Source organism: Hippocampus guttulatus, chromosome 2 (genome assembly GCF_054856545.1).
Source record: "Hippocampus guttulatus isolate MCC_2025c chromosome 2, RoL_Hgut_1.0, whole genome shotgun sequence".
NCBI lineage: Eukaryota > Metazoa > Chordata > Actinopteri > Syngnathiformes > Syngnathidae > Hippocampus > Hippocampus guttulatus.
The window spans coordinates 16895824-16912232 of record NC_141262.1 but is presented as its reverse complement, the minus strand read 5'-3'; the positions used below and the strand labels follow the sequence as shown (position 1 = coordinate 16912232).

Below are 16409 nucleotides of genomic sequence, written 5' to 3'. Positions count from 1 at the left end.
CCATATCCTGCCTATTTTGGATTCCTCCCTGCTCCAGCACACCTTATTCAAATGATCAGCTCATCAGCCAGCTCTGTAGAGGCCTGAACCGATCATGAACAATTGAATCAGGTGTTTTGAAGTAGGGAAGGATCAATAACAGGCAGGACATGGCTCTTGAGGAACTGGAGTTCAGTTCCCTGCTCTAAGCTGTCCGCATGTCTCGACCCTTATGCGACGTGGCTAAAGTAAAAAGTGCATTTAAGAAAAGAAAAAAAAAACATCTCACCTGAGCTGTATTGGTATTTTGCATTTTCATATTCAGCTCATGCAAATAAATTGAAAAGTTGATTTGATGCATGTGCTTGGTGGAGTGAAATGCTCACTGGTGTCATTTTGTCATTGTCACACAGACCTTGCTCGAAGACGCCCACTTAGTTAATTTGATCTAGCCTAGAGTCCCATGGATGGATGGATGCATATAGTTTTGTAGTTAGTCAGTGTACAACGGGATATGGTTTCAAGAAAGTGAATATGAAGCTGATTGATATGTGACTACTTGAATCCGCGGGGTCTGAACCGCGAGTATACGGGGGTCCACCGTACCCGATAAATCTATTCAAGTCCAGCAACGCAGTATGTTGTACTTTGTTGCTCGAACATCGCCGCCAGTCGTGTGCAATAAAAGTGTTTGTGCACACTTAAGCAGCGTAGCAAGCGTGGGCACTGACCCCCCCTCTATCCTTCCTCCTCCTTTTCCCCCCTGCGGCCTGACCGAGGTGCCATTGTCTGGCTTCCTGTGGCCGTGGAAGCTTGGCTCCGCTCACTGGCACGCTCGCACGCGCACGCGCACTAGGGGCGAGCAAGAGAGGCAACCCCCGCAGACGCCACAAGCAGAAAACACACGCGGCTGAAAAGATTCCTGGAAAAGAAGCTCGCTTAAGGTGTCAAAAAAAGAAAACGAGAATCCCACTTTACACGGAAGTCAAGTGTCAGACACTCGGCCAGATGCAGTGAGAAAGAAGTGCGAAGTCTGGAGTTTATCTTGTGACAGCTGCTTTACATTACGCAGCTACCAAAGAGGAGAGCTGTCACCATCCCTTCATTACAGTGAGTCTGCTCTCGATTGTGTTTGTACTTGTCCGAATACAGCACGGGAGGGTGGTTGATGTTAACACGCCAGGGTTCCACTGTTGCGTGTCACATGACGATTCACTTCAAATCCTGTGAAAAATTAGTCAAGAACAGATGCCGAAACAATTGACAGTCTCGAATACAGCACGGGAGGGTGGTTGATGTTAACACGCCAGGGTTCCACTGTTGCGTGTCACATGACGATTCACTTCAAATCCTTTGAAAAATTAGTCAAGAACAGATGCTGAAACAATTGACAGTCTTTGAACTTTGTCACTTCCCTGCATTGAAAAAAGATAATATACAGACATACGATATGAAGGCCGGGTTCGTAAACTATTGCATGTAGTCTTTTTTGGAAGATGTATTGCAATAAAGTCAAAAGTTCATATAAAGTATGTCAATGCTGTCCGAATTGTAGCTAGAACTCACAACATAATAAAACTAATATTACATTTATTCATAATTCGATTGTTTTTTAGTTTATTTTCCCAAAAATTGCAATTCCCTCGGAACAAGCTGAAATCCATGATCATAAAAGTGAGTGTGAATGGTTGTTTGCCCAGCGATTGACTGGCTACCAATCCAGAGTATACTCAGCCTCTTGCACAAAGTCAGTTGGGGTAGGCTCCAGCTCACCTGCGACCCTCATGGGGATGACAAGTACAGCAAATGCATGGAATATTTGCTGCTGGTTATTACATCACAGCGTATTGTAACAGCCCCGGGACACGAAGTCCCACAGCACTCTTAGTACTGTCTATCAAGGATGGGCAATTTAAATGCTTCCGAACAATACAATACGTTTTCTTTTCAGGCGGCACATTTTTGAAAGCTGCCATTGCCGCATAAAAAAGGGACAGAATAAGACCGCAGGAGCTAGAGAAGATTAAAAAAAACTCCCTTGAATATCTAATAGGAGAGGTAACTGTGATCAGAACGCAGCAGAAACCGTTCTTGAAGCTATTTGGAGGTGAAGTAACTAATGCACATAGAATACGGAAAAAGAAAAAACGTATTGTGGAATTTGAGCGCTGGAGCAATACACCCGAATAAATGATGGGATGATTGCCGGTATTAAGATCAGACCACGCTCTGATGCACGATCAGATGGTGGTGGAGAGCCCAGTGAAGAGGATATACGCTCGGTGGAGCAACAAGTGTCATCCTACCTTGAGAAGAAGGAGTTAAGAGGCGGATGTGAAAGACATTGAGGGGTGCCACCCCCTCCCCACAAAGTATGGCCAACCGCCGACTGTCATGATGAGATTTATCAGTCAAAAGAACAAGACAGCACGCCTCAAACAAGAACGTTTACATAAATGAACACTTGACAAGAAGGAACGCTGAAATTGCAAAAAAAAAAAGGCAAGATTCAGCACACCTGGGTATCAAACTCTAAGATGTTTATCAAACTTAACGGTGCTCCTGAAGATCCTAAAATGTTGGTGGTGAAGAAGATAGAGGAACTTCATAATTGCAATTGACAACAAGGCAACATGTGACTCTCCACATCATCACTATGTACAATAAACGTAATGATAAGATTAATAATAATGAGAATGGGGTGGGATTAAAAAAAGTTCTCTTCTTCCCACTCCTTTTGAAGTCTTAATTTTGATGATTGTCTCGTTTATGTTGGCCGCTGCCTGAAATAAATGAGTAAATGAAATGGAAAAAAAAAAAGAAATTTGTGTCGCCCTTTCATAGCGGCTGCAATTATTACAAAGCCGCTTACAGAACATTCAACAGAAAACAACAATAATACAACAGAACACATAACATAAAACACGGACAGTAAGATCATCGTAACAACGATTCCTGAATACGCCTTTTTTAAAGCCGTTATAGATCACAAAGGAGAGAATCAAAGTCTCCTTTCACCGAAGGATCACAGACGTGCTGATCACAGCGTGCACGATGTCACACACGTCCGCAACAAGCTAAGTTTGAAAGTAAACCAGAAGCTGTAACGTCCAATGATGAACACAGAGATTGGTTCTCCTGACCCCGTTCAGATCGCCTTCAATTCCAAGCACTGAATCTCAGTTCCAAATGCACATACACGCTCCTCTCTCCTCATGCTCAGCCCCATCCAGCCGCCCCAATGCAGATTGTCCAGTTGAACCATTGTTTGGGGCAGAGAAAAATAAAAGCGAGCTCTCCCCGAATGAGCCATCATAGCCATATTCCTTGTAGTTTAACAGCTGCATGTCCTCCCGGTTCCGACCTGCTGAAAATGATATGTCCTGTGAGTGAGTAGCAAGATCTCCAGGTTGTTGTTAAAATTGGCAGTTTTGATCACTGGCTCCTCCTATTCACATAAACTCTAATTGTCTTGCCTGAAACACACAACCTGGCTGTGTTTGGATTCTTTTTTTAAGAGACCTAAAGCGCACCTACATTTTCTTTTAGCGCCCCTCAAATGCTTTCTAGATCTCAGTTATTTTGTATGTAACATTGTCTTCTCATCATGAAATCAGACAAAAGTTGATGCGCTCTCACTTGGACTGCAATTTTATACAGTATATTTAACAGGCTACTTCGTATAAAGTACACTGTAAAACACTCACACACGCACTGTGTGTACTCCAAGTCGCAGAATGTACCACAGTAACTGGTACTTCTCAGATATTCATCCAACAGTCTTCTGATGGCACTAGTCACCGGTTAGCATTTAGAGTCGTACTGAGTTCATTAGATGTCCAGTTGGTTTCAAGTGTCAATACATGTTTATTGAATTGCTCAGTTCTTAGAACAACACATTAACATAAACTGCGGAAAAAGTAGTAAATAACTTAGAGTTGTGACTACTGACGGTTATTGCAACTAAAATATCTCGCAATCGGTCAATTATCAATTCTGTAACATTTCAAAATTATTTGAAGATACTGCTGCAGTCTAAACTTCTCTCATCATTTTACCTACAATAGAACCAAAACAAAATGGAATCGATCGGGCCTAAAAGTGTCTCAACATCAAGAACCGATTTTTACAGAAGCGAACGGATAGTAGCAACACGCAAAACTACGAATATCAAAAGAAAAAAAAATCTCCAAATTTTCAAGATGAGGCAATATGACGTAAATAGTCGCAGTGAAGTGGCAGCTGCAGATCATATCGATGACTGCTGAGAAGTCTTTGTTTGCTCTTCTGCAAGACATTCTTGAATTTATCACCATGCGCCACTTTGACCCAGCCGCGTGAGTGAGGGAAGGCAACAGCTGGATGTACGAGCTGAACTCAAGCCACCGAGATCAGCAGCTCCCAGAGGCCTGTTTTTGTCACCATTGCAGTCGAAGGGGGTTTTGCTTGCAAGTGCAGCTGTCCCTGAACCTGTACATGAAACCAAACGCACATGTCGGAGGCTGTAATCTTTTGGCCAACATAAGCCGCAGCATGCTGAGATGTCCATCTGTAGCTCTCTCATGCACGGCAGCCATCGAAACCGCTGCTATCAGACTTCCCGAGTGTGTGCGTGTGTGTGCGCGTGTGTGTGTGAGGACTGGCACATGTCAGTGTTTGCCTGCTTTAGACTGTGTTATTTGGTGACGATGGCCACAGTGAGGGCATTGTGAACATCGGCTGAGACTTTCTAAGAGGCATGTGAAAACGCCGTAAAGATGTCACTGAAGCTGGCACCGGACACTGCTAATGGACTGCGCAAGCTCACAGCGTTTCCCTAATGGCGTACATTGAGTGAATCACACTTGAGCTTTCTCCACACATTAGACGGGCCTCTACTCTTGTCTTGTACTCTCTAATGGTTTGGACATTGGTACTTATTTTATATTTCTGGACTTGAAAATGATGTCAGCGGTGCACCAGAATCCAATGTCAACAAAAATCAATTGCTTATGATTTCATGGACATGAAGCCTTTTTCCTTTCCATCGGCACTCACGATAGAGAAAAAAAAAAGCTGAATGTCACTTCATGTTCCACAACGACGAATAATCATCACCAACAGTCATGTGCAGATCTCTACTCATGCCCACTTCAATTTATGAAAATATCAAAATGATTGTCCAAATACTTTGGATTTTATGGACTTTGGGCTTTTTCTCTAGAGGGGGCGAGCACCTCTGAGGAAGCCTTAAAGTCCTTTAAGTCTTCACATTTTCCTGAGCAAAAAATACATAAAATGAATTTTATGTGGGGAAAAAAATGACCATATTGAGGCCATAGTTCATTTAATAGATATTAAATGAACTATGGCCTATGGAAGAGCCTCCAAGTCCCTTCAGTGAAACAGTGCAGTCTACAGAATGAATCCAGTCCCATTTCTTATTTACAGTGTGTAACACATTTAGTAAGAAACCCCCAGTGCAAGGTTTATGCAAAACATGCCCTAAAAAAACTAACAAAAGTAAATTAAGTTTGAAATTCCCCATTCTTGGTCGAAATGGTACCATGCCAAGAGCCCGTTGAAAGTAAAATCTCCAGATTAAAGCACCATGATGCTAGATATTTTCTTCTCATTTGTATAACATGCAATGGTGTAAATTTGTTCAACCCAAGAAATTAACAAGGCTTGATACCGATTCATTGTTTATATTTAGGTGGGTGCTCTGGCAAGAAAATGCAATTCATAAAAAGTTAAACAGACGGGCCAAAAATCAGTTTTGGAAGTTACAGTGCTTAACAGATTTATAGTACGAGACCAAGACACAAGGTAATAATGACCTACTTTTCCATAATGACCGACTTTTATGATGATCTATCTATCTATCTATCTATCTATCTATCTATCTATCTATCTATCTATCTATCTATCTATCTATCTATCTATCTATCTATCTATCTATCTATCTATCTATCTATCTATCTATCTATCTATCTATCTATCTATCCAACCCTTGTTTTTCATGGAAAATTATTATTGGGGGTTTATCCACATTTTATCAAGCTATTTTTTGAGTTGAAAAAAATCGTCCATCCATTATCTGAACCGCTTTATCCTCACGAGCGTCATGTGCATCCTGGAGCCTATGCCAGCCCTCTTTGGTCAGTCGACGGGGCACACCCTGAATTGGTTGCCAGCCAATGCCGTCAATCATGCGCAGATTTCCGCTGTTCGAGGGCCAGGATACCTAAGCCCCAGTTGTTCCCGATGCTGCGTCATCGGTAGGTGAATCGGTAACAGTTTGAAGTTCTTTTCGTACCCGAGGTAGAACAGTGCTGTGCAAGTGAGAGACCATTTACCATTTACCAGATTGAAATATTCATACTAGCTTATTTGTGTCATGTGCTTCCTGTGGAAAACAGCAAAGGAGTTGAGGTGATTTGTTAAATAGGCGGTGTGTCCTTTCGGAGGTTTAAAGCGATGATGTTATGAGGAACGTCTGAGATACGCCTCCTACTTTGGGTGGAAATGAGTCAACGAATCCAAGTTTAAACTGTTCATACCAAGGTTATGTGCTGAGTAGCAGAGGGCAGAGGCGTGTGTGTGTGTGTGTGTGTGTGTGTCTATGGGTGTGCTATTTTATGCACGTGTGTATTCATTTGAAATTACAGCATCGATTTATTTTCACTGTGTGAATTGAGTCACTCCTCCCAGGTTTAAATGGCATGCAGGTTTGCAGGCAAAACTTGAATAAGATAAACAGTTGAACAACATGTCAATTCCAAGATGTCCAAAGAGTTCTGGTTGTGGTCAGAGCGGAGCCACTAATGTTTGGATTCGGTGCCAGTTGAAGCTCAGTTTAAGCCTCACTTCGTATGTACTTTTATGGTTGTGAGTGGATTTAGATTGAGCCGAGTTTGCACATGAGTGGACGAAGTCGGAGTGTGTTGAGCCTCTGTCCTCTCATAACTGCTGTTTCCCTCTCTGACTTCTGATGAAAGAGCTTAATAAGTATAGCATGCGTTACATACTCGCGCCCTCATGCACAAACACACACACGCATGCAGCCATGTAACTACTTGGACTATCCGCAACTTTATCTTCAGGGTTTTAAATGTGTCTTTGTGCAGAGAGCTCTGATGTTTCTTGGTGTTTTCAACAATGACTGTGAGGGAACGATGACAATTTCTTTCTCTTCTCTCCACAGGAGGACTCAGCATCCTCTCCGCTCCTTTTATCCGTCCATGATGGCTTGGGGAACACTTGACTGGGGGATCTGCGGCTGACACCTCTAATCCAAACATATCGGCGCCCTTTCCCCCTTCCGACAATATTCGGCTCTGAGTCCGTTCCTCTGAGCCCGCTCCACCGTCAGTCACCATGGCGAGTTTGGCGCTCAATGAGACTGGGATGGAGTACTGCGGAATTGACGACTCCTTCAAGTACAATTTATATTCCGTGGTCTACAGTGTCGTCTTTGTCTTGGGCCTCATCACCAACTGTGCTGCGCTCTTTGTCTTCTGCTTTCGCATGAAAATGCGTAACGAGACGACAATGTTTATGACTAATTTAGCGCTATCCGATTTAGTGTTTGTTTTTACGTTGCCGTTCAAAGTCTTCTACAACGTGAACCGCCACTGGCCATTTGGAGACGGACTGTGTAAGGTTTCAGGAACGGCCTTCATCACTAACATCTACGGCAGCATGCTCTTCCTCACCTGCATCAGCGTCGACCGCTTCCTGGCGATAGTCTACCCTTTTCGCTCCCGCTCCATCCGCACGCGCAGGAACGCCGCAATGGTGTGTGCAGCTGTGTGGCTGACCATTGTGGGAGGAGGGATATCAGTCACCTTCTTCTCTACCATCAACAGCACAAATAGAGCCACAGCCTGTTTCGAAGGCTTCTCCAAGAGCACCTGGAGGACGTACCTCTCCAAAATCACCATTTTTATTGAGGTAGGGCTCTCATACCACTAAAGTAACCGTTTGCATTTTTAGCATATTTATTAGAGTCAGCGGTTTCAAAAAGGGCAACCCTAGACCAAGTAGCGCCTGATTGTAAAGTTGCATGGAAATGATAGTTTTCGAAAATTTAGGTCAATAAAAATCTGAAAATGTGGTGTGCATTTGTATTCCTCTGCAATGACAGCTGCAAGGCTTTTGCTGTATTTTTCTCCTCGCTTTGCACATCTAGACGCTGACACATTTGCCCATTCTTTGCAAAAAAAGCTCAAGCTCAGCCGGCGGATGGAGAGCATCTGTGAACAGCAGTTTTTAAGTTCTGCCACAAATGCGTTATGGGGTTCAGGTGTGGACGTTGTCTGGGCCATTCTAAAACATTGATATGACACAGACAAGCTACATAAATCTCAACAAAGTACACATAAATGTGAAAAAGTCAAATTAGTTTTTACAAGATGTGGTCGAAAGGTTCCCGGAGTGGTGTCACACAATACATTTGAAACCCAAACTACGACTTTGCCCCTTGAATGTTGGCCAAACGATCAACCAGCATAAGAGATCCTGCGGCGTTTGCTTTGTTAAGTGAGCGAGAAGTGGCGAGATAACTCGTGGCTACATCACAACGACAACGTGCCTGCTCACAATTCCCTGAGTCTCCCAGACAGTTCCTGGCCAACATCGCCGTGCAAGAGCAAACGCCTCCTATTTCCCGGTCAAGTGTGGAAGATGTGGACAGCATCAAGACGGTCGTGACGTCGGGCTGTGAAGGATCCCAGAGGAAACTTTTCAGGAGTGCATCAAGGTGTGCCAGAGCTGGCTTGGAAAGTCCATCAAAGGGGAAAAACTTGCAGTTTGGATCTGAAATATATCTTGTGACACCAGTCCCGAAACGTCTGACACACCTTGTAAACCGATTATCTAGACATGCAGACAGCTAGATTCATAAAAATGTAAAAACAATGAAACTGTTAGCAGTCTTCCAAAAGTGCCAAAAGTTATTAACATGTCAAAACAATAAAAGCTCCACCTTGACCTTGAAATCAATTGATGTACTGTATATGGAAACACTTGGGTCTTAACGCTCTGAGTCCACTTATTTCACATAGTGTCTGCTGTATATTAGTCACAGTTTTATTTTAACAACCCTCTCTTGAGGTTTTTTTTTTAATATATTTGTGTGGTCGTAAAAAAAAAAAAAAGCCGCAATAATCCAAAGTAGAAAAGAACACATAAGTTATTCGTCTCCTAACTGAGGTCTGGTGGTATTCTGACACCATGCAAGATGGTGGTTCAAATTCAAAACACATTTTGAGATTTCAGAAACACTTCATCGCAAATATTTTTAGCAAATTTCATGCCTTTGTGGATGCTGACTTTTTTTTTTACTTGAGAGGTTCCACTGAAATATGACTTTTTTTTGTTTGTTTGTTTCAAAGGCATAGCAGGTCTATGTCATGCAGTGTCATAAATATTTCATGTCGGTCCAAAAATGTGAAAAGCGATGAGAAAATACACTTGTATGCCCTAAGCCTACAAACCACACACAGTTACTGCTGATTTTTGCACGGTTAAGTTCTAAATCAACCCCTAATTTACGGCCCGGCCGAGAGCAAAACTAAAGAACAGTAATACGTGTCGCGTATCCCACCAACCGCATGCATTGAAAGTCACTTGAAACATAACGTTGAATTATGCTTGTGGGTTTTTGTTTTTGTCTGCGTGTCTGTCTGTGGTTTGGAACACGACTAGTAAAAATCATATATGAAATACAAAATGATTTTTTTGCAGTCAAAATTTTTATTTCTATGGATGTACGCGTGCCCTTGATGACCCCTTTAAAAACACACGAAAGAAACTCAAAAGAATGCGCTTCCATGTTTCTTGTCTTTCTAGATTGTGGGATTCCTACTTCCCCTGCTGGCCAACTTGGTATGTTCTTCGCTGGTTCTCAGGACACTGCGTCGCCCAGTGACGGTTGGCCACGGCTGTGACAGCAAGAGACGCGTCTTGAGGATGATTCTCGTCCATCTCGGCATCTTCATTATCTGCTTCGTCCCTTATAACTCGATTCTCTTTCTGTATGCCCTGGTGAGGACCCAGGCCTTAGCTAACTGCTCCGTGGAACGTTTTGCACGAACCCTGTACCCTATCACTCTGTGCCTGGCAAGTCTCAACTGCTGCCTCGACCCCGTGGTGTACTACTTCACTTCCGAGAGCTTCCAAAAAAGCTTGACCTTGGGAAACAAAGGATCCGGCTCTCGGCCTGAGAGCATTCCCCGTAGCGACACCGAGACACAGGACACAGCAAACACTCTACCAAGAGACACGCACACTTTGGCGAGGAACGGAAAAGACACGAAAGTCGCCGAGAGTCAGTTTTGACCAAATGAAGACCTGATAGACGAGGGAGGACAAGTGGGTATAAGAGACCCTGGATTTGAAATGTAAAGCATCAGCTGTTTGGTCCTTGAAGTGGCAAATGCATAATTTAGCAGATTAGTCCTGTTGTAAATCCTAAACTATGGTCTGGGCTTTACCAATTAATCCGCCACTTGGGAGCCCAAGAATGTATGTGTTTATTACACAGAGAAGCAGTCACGCCAGGACAACAGTGATCGTCCTTGGGACACAAAGACACTTGAACCTCAAATGACTCAGACATTAATACGCACTCTCATGCACTGGATTTTCAGATTTGATATGAATGACTTTTATAACGCACTAAGCCCATACATATCTTTTATTGTCTTCAGTTCAGGCTTTTGCAGTATGTCAGTGTTATGACACAGTTTAGGCTCATTCTTATTATTTTGCCAATTTTGGAGAGAGAAAAAAAATGTGTCGTGTCAAGTTCGGGGTCATTAAATGAAAAGGAAAAATGTTTTGATTTGCTGTCATTGCTGCGTTTATTATTTCGGTCCCCTGCCTCTTAGTTTGTTAGTTTGGTCAAACCTGCTGCAGACTGGCCTCGAACAGCATGTTTGGATGTTTGAACTCACATAGCAGTTTGTCCGAAGCTGTTTTCAGCAGGCAGCCAGTGTGTTCTTGTCATAGGTGCAAGAGGCAGTTGGGATCCATTGGAGGACTCTGGCCTGTGTGCTGTGTCACAGGCCAAATGCTTATGATGGCTCAAGCAATGGTCCATTGTTCACTTCTGAATGAGGTCTCTCAGTCTCTAATCTGGCCTGAGACTGTAGATCTGCTCAAAGTCTCACAGCAATGTGTACACACTCCAAAGTACGGCTAAACACTGTTGACTAAATAATTACCCTAAAGCACAAATAACAGGGCGCAAAAACAGTGAACGCATGAATCAGCAGATCTCGGCGATCCAGTTTGCTATTGCTGAGACGGAGAAGTGGTTGTTTTGATGGTAGAAACAAATTCTTTATTCAGTGGCAAACTGTTGGCATCGTGACAGTTGGCAAGCCAACGAGCTTTTTATCAGAATACAAGAGTAGTCAACATGTCACTGGCCTAACTCCAGCCAACATCATATAGTACATCGGAGATTTCTAACCATTGTGCCACATATTAGTGACCCCTGTTCAGTTCATCAAGCATGTCACAGGAAATTATCTAATTGGTTCGAAAATTATTTATTTATTCCAAATAATGTTATCTATGTCCTGCGACATAGTGATAGGAAAATCAATAATGCTCTTCCACAAGATGGCAGAGGGTACAATTAGTGTACCTGTTGTCGTTTATAGAAAAGAACAATACCTTTGTGTTCCACTAAACAAACCCAGATATATTTGTTTGGTTTTATGTCAATGAGATTTTTTTTTTTTTTTAATACCGGTAATGTAAATTATGTGGCTTGGCTCATCTACAGGCTGCTAGGATGTGCACACAAGCTGCAGGGTGTTACTTTGAACTCTCGTGTTAACAGGTTGATAATGATGACATTGCAAAGAGCTACTGTATTTTGGACAGCTGCCTTTTGTCTGTTTCCTTTCCTTTCTTTTTTTAGTTATAAAAGCCACCAGGGACAACTGGCTTGTTGGTATCCAGAGCAATTTTCAATGTCACTATCCCGTCATGTTAGGTAATTTCCACCCAGACCACATGAGCTCAAATTGACGACCGCTACAGTTTTGATTTACAGGGCAGGCGCAATCATTGTTCGTCAGGGAGCCATGGGCTGTTTCGTTGTCAAAGGCGCGTGGTGCATTTATATGATCATTCATCCATCCATCCATTTTCTGATCCGTTTATCCTCACAAGGGTCGCGGGGCATGCTGGAGCCGCCGTAGGCCGGGGACATTCTGAACTTCTTGCCAGCCAATCGCAGGGCACACACAGATTCAAATAACCATTCGCGCTCAGACTCACACCTCGGGACAATTTAGAGTGTTCCATTAACCTGCCATGCATATTTTTGGAATGTGGGAGGAAACCAGAGTACCTGGAAAAAAACACAACACAGGGGGAACATCCAAACTCCTCACAGGAAGTCACTTACATGATCACAAAATGTATTATATTTAACTTTCAGGAGGAGCTATAGCACCATCTATCCCCCAAATGAGCAACTGCAGTGGGAAATCCTGGTTTCAGAGAATAGTAGCTGTCAGGTGGATCAAATGCAGGGCTACCCGAGACACACATACTATTGGCAAGTGAGCGCAAATCAAAATCTGCTGAGGACAACACTATGTGCCAAACATGGCCAAATCCAAAGTACCTCATAGGCACGTAGTCGTGAGCAATGCTGTCCAATGTTGACCTCTAGGGGATTTAATGAAAAAAAAAAAAACGATCACAACGGAATGAGATCCACGTGGGACGCCACTCATCACACAGCTGAAACAACAACTAGACGAAATACGGTTAACAGTTTTGATAATTCGCACATGAAACGCCACAGCCTGTCAAAGTACCGCAGCCGACGATGACAAGTTGGTGAGCTAATTACGAGCTAAAAACTTGGCTCAAAATGTTGGCTTGTCCAGAGAAATGTGTGAGAGGTCATTCTTCAATATGAACAATGTGTTTTAAAAACACTGGAGCAGAATAAATGAAATAAAAGTCTCAGTTGGTTTAGTGAGAGATGCAACCTGAAAACACACACGCAAGTGGAAGGATAGTAACACGGTTCGAAAAGTGCCAATACTCGCTGCCTACAACTCACCTAAAGCTGTTTACAGAATCGGCCCTGCCCAATGTCGGATCCAAAGAGAGATTTTGTGGGAACCAAGCAACAATTTCCAGATCCTTACAAATGATATTGAATAAGGATGCATTGTTTCCAACGTTGTTTTGAGTTTATAAGATAATTCACAGTTTGAAATAAATGTTTTAAATAATTTCATTACTTTCAATTAAAAATGAAAACCCTAATAAAGTAAATAGACCCAGGTCTACCATGCATTTCTAATATACAATGTAAAGGTTTGCATTTAATACAACTTCATTGTTGTTACAGTGAAATGTTGATGAGCACAGGCCTACAAAGATCAGTAACAACAAATACAACGTTGAATGTGTGTGTGTGTGTATGTGTGTGTGCGTGCGCGCGAGGATGCAGGCGCAAAATATGTTCTGTGTGTGTATGTGTGATAGAGGGACAAGACAGGAGGTTTGGAAAAGAAAGGGTGGGCGTGTTATTGTAGACAAGAAGTAGACGTTCAGTTTACCTTTGTTGACCTGAACTCACCTTATGTGTGAGAGTAAGTGGTTTGGCTGATGATGAGATTAAAAGTTTGGAAATACTTAACTTGGTTGAGAGTGTAGATAAGCGCGACTCTTGGCGTGACTCATGACGTCATATTTGTTTCATTTTCTAGCAGGGGGGGGGGGGGGGGGTGAGAAGCAGAAAATATTGTGGAGAGCCGGGCCAAAAGTTAGAAATCTACTCCGGATTTCAATTTCATTGAAGTTTCGTTTTTCGAACAATTCGTATTTTCAAACAGCCTTCTGGAACGGATTATGGTCGAAAACCGAGGTTTGACTGTACTTCAATGAAACCACGAAGAAAATCAAGCGAGGAAATCAAATCACAAATTAAATTCTGTAGGGGGGGAATATAGAATTTATTTTGTGATTTCCTCGTTTCATTTTCTGTTTTCATTTACAGCGCACAGGGGCCTGCTCTGTTTAATCTGAAGGCCCCGAGCAAATTTAATTTACCTGGCAACACAAACTAGCTGAAATATGATTGGTTAAAAACTCTACCATAATAAATAAGTTATTTATCGAGTTGAGTTTATCGAGTATTCAAATTTTATTTTAAATAACATTGAAAGCCACTTGACTAAGTGGAAATAATATGACGTAAAGAATACAGAGAATAATTTTGTTTACATATTTATGAAAATAAAATAACATAAATTAAATGTATGTTTTTCTCAGAAAAGTAAATTTAATAAATGTACTTTTCTGAGAATGTTTAGGCCAGCAGAGAAGGCCTTGCTGGCCCTGACGGAACGCCACTGGGTGCGCCTCATAATACAGTGCGTCTTTTTGTGCGGAAAATACGGTATATATTTTTTGATATTGTTGATTTGTAAAAGTGCTTTATGTTTCGATGTGAACCTTCATATTTGTTTTTTTCTTTAAATCCTCTTAATACAGTACGTTAGTAAGAATCACTTCCGGGTCACGTGCCGAGGATAGCGAGGAATTAGAAAGAGAGAGAGAGATCGAGAAGACAACTTGCAAGCGAGCGAGAGAGAGAGCGAGAGAGAGAGAGAGAGAGAAACCATACTGTCTGGTCAACGTTATTTAAGTTTATCTACTTTCGCTGTAACAAGGTGAACACGGTTTGTATCTGTTTTTGCTTATTTACTTAACACCTTGTCGAAGAGAGTATTGTAATGTTGATTGTTGTTTGAAATGTGTTTTAGTTTTCACTGTGTTCCACAATTAAACGTTTTTCAGTTCGAGGCGTCATCCTTGAACGGGGTAGATACAGTGGGTTTTTAATTATTTTTTCCAAGATGGCGCCCAAGTTGCTTTTTTTGTTCTTTTTTGTTGTTTTTGTCTTTTGGTTTTGTCACATGTTGTTTGTTGTTTCATTGTGTGGACCTGATATGGACTGTTTTCAGCGTGTTTTGGCCACGACATTCGTCAAAGGAGAAGTATCTGTGCTTGGTGGCTGCGCCTTCTCAGCAGCACGCCTGTACCAGCACAGATTTTGATTGGGAGGAATGTCGGCGCCATTGACTGTCGGTGCTGGACAGACCTGGGGCACTTGTGTTTTTTGCGCCTGTAATGGGCAGCATTTTTCACAACCCCGTTTAGTTCAGTGGAGAAGTCGGCGCTGTTGGACAGTTGGCGTTGGTGCGGTTGGATGGATGGCTGCTGAAGTTGAGGATGAGGAGAGAGGAGCGTCGGCTTAGAGCACCGATGCGTATTTGGAACCGAGAGTCGCCGCTTGGATGGCGGATTTCCATGGGACAGGAGAATGAACCGATCTCTTTTTTTCGTCAATGGATGCTACAGCTTCTTGTTGATTTTGAAACTTAGCTTGGAGCCGACGTGTGCACATTTTGAGCATGACGTCTCTGATCCACTGGTTAAAGGACACTTTGATTCTGTCCTCTTTCATCTCAAACTGCTTCAAACACAAAGCGTGTGACGGAAAAGTGGTTAGGACTGCACGACTGTCCGTGTTTTATGTTATGTGTTGTGTTTATTATTTTACTTTATGTTAACTGTTTTGTTAAGCGCTTTGTTACAGCTGCCGCTGTTGTGAAAGCGCTATATAAATCACCATGTATTGTCTTGTATTGTATTTGTTTTATAACTGCTCCTGTTATGCTGCTATTTGCCGGGAAATTCTGATTATGATACATTGTTTTGTAGATTACATTCACAAGCTGCACATTTCTCTCGAGAACTGATAAGAACCATCACGGCTGCTAATGTGAGAGAAATTATGGTCTTGGGTTATGAAATTATGTAAATTCGTTTACAACTTTGCTGTCATTGAGTTGGATTGTGCCTTCTAAATTTAGTTCAACACGAGAGCAAAATTTCCAGCTTTATTGATATTTATGTTTACGGTCATGTGTGGGCAATTTGAGGATGGCTTTGTTAGTTCAGAAGGACTGCATGTTTGAAAACCACACCCTAGTAGAGGTAAGATCGGGCGGCTCGAGCCCCAAGCCTAAAATGTCAATCATTGCTTCGGGTTCGGGTTGGGCCGGGCTTCCCTCGCGCTGAATTTTTTTGTTTTGTTTTGTTTCGAGGCCGTGAATAGTTTTGGCCACGAGAGAGCGTGGTTCGCAAAAAAAAAAAAAAAAAAAAACGGAACTCGCCTCATCACAACACGTACTGTACTAAACTATTCGCAAAAAAAAATAAAAAACAACTCGCCTCATCACAACACGTACTGTACTAAACTATTGGCAAAAACAATTCAAAGAACTCCTTCATGTCTCTCTATTATCCCCCCGTCATTGTTCTTCTTTGTCTCTGCTTCTCTCAAAGTGCCGCGCTAGATTCTTAAGGAAGTGCTGGCTGTGGTTAATGACCCAATT

The 16409-nt window shown here is 42.4% G+C and overlaps 1 protein-coding gene across 2 annotated transcripts; it reads left to right on the top strand.

Annotated features, from left to right (window-relative positions):
- The first annotated feature begins 781 nt into the window (after positions 1–781).
- lpar4 (lysophosphatidic acid receptor 4) lies at positions 782–11874 on the top strand. Of its 2 annotated transcripts, XM_086099545.1 has the most exons (4): positions 782–1089; positions 7166–7400; positions 7574–7914; positions 9814–11874. In XM_086099545.1, exons 2-4 carry the CDS (start codon positions 7358–7360, stop codon positions 10300–10302), a joined length of 873 nt encoding a protein of 290 aa, XP_085955671.1. In that variant the 5' UTR covers positions 782–1089; positions 7166–7357; the 3' UTR covers positions 10303–11874. The 2 variants fall into 2 exon arrangements, with proteins under 2 accessions (XP_085955671.1, XP_085955662.1); XM_086099536.1 differs by having other exon boundaries at positions 7166–7914; positions 9814–11872.
- The last annotated feature ends 4535 nt before the right edge of the window (positions 11875–16409 follow it).